The 6000-nt window shown below is 44.8% G+C and overlaps 1 protein-coding gene across 1 annotated transcript in view; it reads right to left on the bottom strand.

Annotated features, from left to right (window-relative positions):
* The window catches only part of LOC138977004 (nitric oxide synthase-like), a 151254-nt gene extending 146287 nt beyond the window's left edge, over positions 1–4967 (bottom strand). The window contains exons 1-2 of the mRNA XM_070349895.1: positions 4836–4967; positions 4118–4612 (exon numbers count right to left, since the gene is read on the bottom strand). Coding sequence (XP_070205996.1) covers positions 4118–4612; positions 4836–4967 — 627 coding nt within the window. The remainder of the gene's footprint in view (positions 1–4117; positions 4613–4835) is intronic.
* Between the last annotated feature and the right edge of the window lie 1033 nt (positions 4968–6000).

The following is a 6000-nucleotide window of genomic DNA, read 5'->3' on the forward strand; positions in this document are numbered from 1 at the left end:
GTCAAATCCCCATGGCAAGCGGAACGAAACTTCCTTATTGCAAGTAGAGATTCAAACAAAGCAATGTACCCAGATCATCTAAGAAAGTGATAATAAAACGTTCTGTGTTATTTTTTTATTTTACTATTTGTTGACAAACTTTAGATATATGCTTTTTACTTTTCGAACCGAGTTGTTTTACAACATGGTGGCCTAGCAAACGATAAGCCAATCAAAGAACGTAACGCACATTGTCAAGCCACAGGTTGACATTGTAAATAATTAGAAAATAAATTTGAGAAAAAATAAAGAAAAACTGGAATTGATGTACACACATACAAACGAACACACACAAAACAAAAATGTATTATTACAGGGATAAAAATATAGGCTTGAGTGGGGTTTGAACCGGGGTCCTCTGAGTTGTGGGGTGGGCGTTGTTACCACTGGGCCAACGGGACATGTGGTTGATGAAATGAAAGTTTTACGCCCTCACGGCAAAGCCATTAGGGGCATGTTACACGGGAAAACCCGGCTTTGTATGAAAATAAAAAATAAAAATGCGGGGGGGGGGGGGGGGATGTAGACAGCTGGCTGCCGGCTGCTAGAGGAGACCTGAAATGGGCTAGGGACCGGGTTGGGTCGTCTTGGGTCAGTGCTGAAATGGTTACTTTTTTGGCTGTTGGCCGAACGGACACCCGGGCTTCATATGTTTGCATGCATGTATTCGTGTTTCCAAGGCCTGAGGCTTTCGCTGTGACCCTGGGATCTTTATCGTGCGCATGCGTGCACACGGGGGTGTTCGGACACCGAGGAGAGTCTGCAAGAAGTTGACTCTGGGACACACATCCCGCGCCGAACTTGGGGGTTGAACCCACGCTGATAGTAACAACCGGTTTTAAAGCCAGCGCCTCTACCGACTGGGCAAACTCCCCCCCCCCCCCCCTCTCCTGCCAGGAAGCCAAACTGCTGCTAGCCAAGCTAAAAAGAGAGGAAAGAGAGCAGACACTGTCACAAACATGTGAAGAGAGAGGATGGATACACCTCCCCTACAATAGGAAAGGGCACCACCTCCCACTCCCCCCGAGACCCATGAGCCTGTTGCGTCGCTTGCGCACGGTCAGCAGCCGCATCTACTGGGACAAGGTAGTCTGTCAGTGTGGCAAGACTGGACACCTCACACACGTGTTTGAAGGTTGTGACACTCTCAAGGAAGAGATGTCTAGTCTCATCCGCTACAGAAGGGAGAATGCTCTCAGTCTGGGAGACTTTCTCCGCCCACACCCATCACTCGGAGAGAAACCGATGATGGTCTTGGTCACCAATTTGTTCACCTCAACTGTTGCGAGCTGGTTCTAGTGTGCTTGCAGCAGACTCAGCACAGCACAGATCCACTTCTGGAATCTTAAGCTAAATGTGTCCCAAGACACACATTTTGTAGTCCTGGCATCCTGAAAGGCAGAGGCCCCAACCTACAGGTTTGCTACCATACCAAAAACGCCTCCAGACACGGGAACTTGGGAGCAGAGGCAACAGCTCCGCTTGAACCTCAGAAACCAAATGTGCCTCCAGACACACAGATCCCTTAGACGGCCGAGGCTGTGGCCTCTAAGGTTCTCTTGTACCAAACCGCCTCCTGACTCTGCATCAGATTGCTTGCGCTGGCATCTGCTTACATAGACCCACATTAAGTCACCACCGAGTGGTAGACACAGACGACATTTGGTAGCACTGACTGCCAGCTTCACGGTAATGCGTACCCATAGCGCGGCTCTGCATGGGTGGGAATGTTGTGAGCAAAACACTATGTGTTACTCCATACCCCCCGCCCTCCATGGGACATGTGGTTGTGTAACCTTATATTTTCATTCAGCTTTTTAAACCAGTATTTCTAGAATGTTCTAGAATGTTCTAGGACAGGAACTTGTCATTACCCAGATTTCTCTTTCTTCCTGCTTTTTCACTTTTCCTCTGGCTGTCTGAGAGGGAGGAGGTCTCCGGCAATTCTCTGTGCTCCTTGGAGGCATCTGTGAAGAAATTATTTTCTTCCCCATGCGGGCACTAATGTATTTCTTGTTTGAAATCGTAGTGAATTTCATTTCTATGGTTGGGTGAAGTTAACGGACAGAGAAGCTTGGGCTGAATTCTTGGACTTGCACAGGTGGACCCTGATGTATGGGACTTGTGAGTATTTCTTTTCTCCTCAGATAGCCATGTTGTAGAATGAATGGATAGTTGTTTGTGTCATTGTCTTGAAATTATTACATTTCTCGTAGGGTTTGGTGAGATAGAGGTGTAGCATATTTCAATTGAGTTCTCTTGTTTGGAAATACCCGAATTTTAACATTTTGAGTTAGCAAGGTTTAGAGGGTGAAACATGGAGGTAACAATATTCAAATATGGCTGACTAGGAAGTCAGACCAAGAAGGAAATGACCTTCAGTAAGAAACATGTTCTCAGATGGTGAAATTCAAATCAAATGTTGGAAATTTGATTTATTGTGAACTTGTTTTGATTCATTATTTCCAATGAGGTCACGTGTGACATATTTGAATGGTTGTACCAAATTTTGACTAATTTTTGTTGTGCAACTGGGAAACTTGTGAATATTGCATACGAATTGGATTGTTTGGGCTTTGGCAAAATGTTCATATAAATTTTAAGGAACTTCCAGGCTTTTGAACTGTTGTAAACTTAGGGTTAGGGCATCATGTTTTTATTGGTGAATGTGATATTTACGGAACTTTATGTTAAGCGGAATTTATATTACTGTATGGGGTTTCGGTATAACATATGTTTAGGCACCTGCAGTGCTGTTGCCAAACTGATGTTGAGGGACGGTGGGCCAACCCAGAGGAGACGTGTGCTCAATACACGATTACGGGGGCGTCGCCAGATGGGGTTTGCGCCACCAACCATGACTCAGATGTTCTGAACTTGACATGAATGAACTACAGACTGTTAAGTAAAACATACCCAGTTGGCAATGGACTCTAAAGACTTTTAAGTGTTTGACAACAGTCCGTATAGTGATCCGAACCAGCCAGTTGGATCATAAAGAATTCTAGACCTCACTCCTGAAGACAGAATAGCTACTTCGTACTTTTTGAGCATTGAACTTCGATGTCATTATTTTATTTCTTTTTTGAAGATGTGACTATTTACAAGACATTTTTGAACTTTGGTGGGCCTAATTAGATGATGGCGTCATCTTAGGTTGGGGTCAAAATTTTGTTTTGAGTTTTGGATTTTTGGGAATTGTCATATTATTTTTGAGGGCAAATTGTTTTCATGTGCTCAATGTGAATCAAGTACCATATTTGGGGCTATTTTTGAGGAAGGGTGAACGACTTCTTCCTGGGTTTTGATCTCATCATCTGAGCATCAATAGGAAACCCCCCAGCTAGGCAGGGGAAAAGTCAACTGTTTTGGTTTTAGTATTAGGCTATTGCCTTTTCCAAACTATACGTTTTGTTTTCTTGTGTTTCAGATCGTCTTTTTTGTACTCTATGTTTGTGGAAGGTAACGGTGGTAAATGTGTAGTGACGTCCTGTTTGTTTGTCTGAACGTAATACATTTCTTGTTTATCTTTTAAAAAAACTGTGTTAGAAAATACATCTTTTTAGTACTGGGCGAATGACTGAGTGATTGTGTGTGTGTAGTGAAATCGACCAATATAAATCCAGTATATCACTTTAAACAAAAAGAATCCCAGGACCATTGGCTGCGATCGATTGGGATCCCAGTTTATGGCCCTGACACACATGTAAAAAAGATAAGCCAATCAGAGAACGTAACGCTGAAATCTTCCATACACTCTGGAGTTTGGAGCAGGTACGCTGTGTTCCCAGGCCATATAAGGGTAGCTTTGAACCTGATAGACTGGACCCGTATGCTTAGCTATTAGGCTCCATACTAAAGCTCAATAAGGTGGAGAGAGAGAGAGAGAGAGAGAGAGAGAGAGAGAGAGAGAGAGAGAGAGAGAGAGAGAGAGAGAGAGAGAGAGAGAGAAGATGCACGCACGCAAGTACACACACAGACACACACACGCACACACGTGCCTTTTCCCCCGCCTCCGCCCCGACAAACACAACACACATCACTACACTCACAAAACCATTACACATCCCTCCCGTACCTCATTAATCTTCTGATGCAGAACGTCCGCCGACGTCTTCGCGTCTATCAGGTTGTGCAGCTTGGCGAACTTCTTGGGACTGACCATGGACCCTCTCCGGTCCGAGCTCCTCCAACCGGTGGTCGGGCTGCCGCATATCTTCTTCGGAGTTCCCAGGTTTCTGTCCTTACCCTCCTCCGTGTCCGAAACATCCACATCCACGTGGTGGTCCTGGGAGCCTTTGTCTTTGGGTAGTAGTTGACCGTCAGTCTTGTCCGGCGATTGGCGTTCCGGACAGGTCTGGGAGGCAGTGGAGGAGGTGGGATTGGGCGCGTGCTTGCTGGAGATGATGAAGCGTTTGGGTGTGTCCGGGGCGTTGTTGTCCATCTCGCTCTGAATCCTCACGTCGCCCTTAACAACGACAGTGATCTCGTCGCTGTCTTGGACGATCTCGATGGCCTTGCGCGTGTAACCGCTGCCGGACCGTGGCCCGTTGGAGGAGTTGGATGGTCCGTTCTGCGGAACATTGGGCAAACAAACAAACAAATCCAAAAAACAAAAACGAAAAACAAACAAACAAACAAACAAACAAAGAGCAGCCATTTTGAATGAATGTAAGATGTTAGAAGCAATAGGACTAGAAAACAACAACAAGAAAACATCAGTTCAAATCTGGAAGAGGTACGTCAGAGGTCAAACGAAATGATGTGAACAGCAGTTGTGTTGAACAGGAAATAACAACAAAGATGATGATGATGATGATGATGATGATGATGATGATGATGATGATGATGATGATGGTGATGATGATGATGATGGTGATGACGGCGCTGCTGCTGCTGCTACTGTCAGGCCTGATTAAGATCATCATGATGATGATAATGACAGTCTTGGCGTTGTTGTGGTTTATACAGAAATGGTCTAAAAATCCTTTAAAAGTCTTTTTTGAAAGAAAATCAGACGCCTTATTTACTCATTCACTGATCGTAACTTCTCAATCAACCTATTTTTGTCTCCTATAATGTCAAATCCTATTCAACAACAGTCAAGCACGAAGACACTCCAAGAAAAAAAAACCGATTACAATCGTATACTTTGCATCTCATTCAAAGTTCTCTGCACGTATGTAACTATCACCAAGGCAACACGGCAACCAACAACAACGGCCACTGGAATGCAAAAGACCGTCCATTCCGACCTTCAGTCACATGCGTGATATCGTGTCCGCCTCCTATCGTGCACGTCAAGTTTTCTGTAAGTGTCGTCTGCTAACGAGTCTTCATTTCCGGTACATAAGAAAAGCCAGGCTACTTGTTTGCGTATCAGTATAGCATCGTGTACGTCATTTTGTCCAGACTACGTTCTTTGTGACCAACAGTAAACTTCTCTCTCTCTCTCTCTCTCTCTCTCTCTCTCTCTCTCTCTCTCTCTCTCTCTCTCTCTCTCTCTCTCTCTCTCTCTCTCTCTCTCTCCAAAACCTGGTTGCTAGAAGGCGATATTTCAAATATAACTAAAGCATAACGACCTGACTTCTACCAGCCAACCCTCGAACTGTACTTCGATCCTCAGATCGATGCTACTGTATTAACTTTTCATGATTAATTATTAGCTGAGCGAACACCCTCTTACAGAACCTGTAATTGTACATGTGGGGTCGCCCTTCTCTTTCGGTCAACATCATTACAGAAGTTAAATACCGTCCATAACTGCCCATCCATTAATTACGTCCATCCTAATCAAGGGTAGGGTTAAAGTGTAAACACACCACACCGCCCCAGTCCCATCTGAAGCGTGGTCCTTTAGTTTCCGAGGTTGACGGGTATGCAACCAAACCCACAAACTGATGAACTGGTAAGCAAGAACATCGATATTCAATAAGCCGGAACCTGGATTGGCATTACTGA

This window comes from Littorina saxatilis, linkage group LG9, assembly GCF_037325665.1.
Source record: "Littorina saxatilis isolate snail1 linkage group LG9, US_GU_Lsax_2.0, whole genome shotgun sequence".
Taxonomy (NCBI): Eukaryota; Metazoa; Mollusca; class Gastropoda; order Littorinimorpha; family Littorinidae; genus Littorina; species Littorina saxatilis.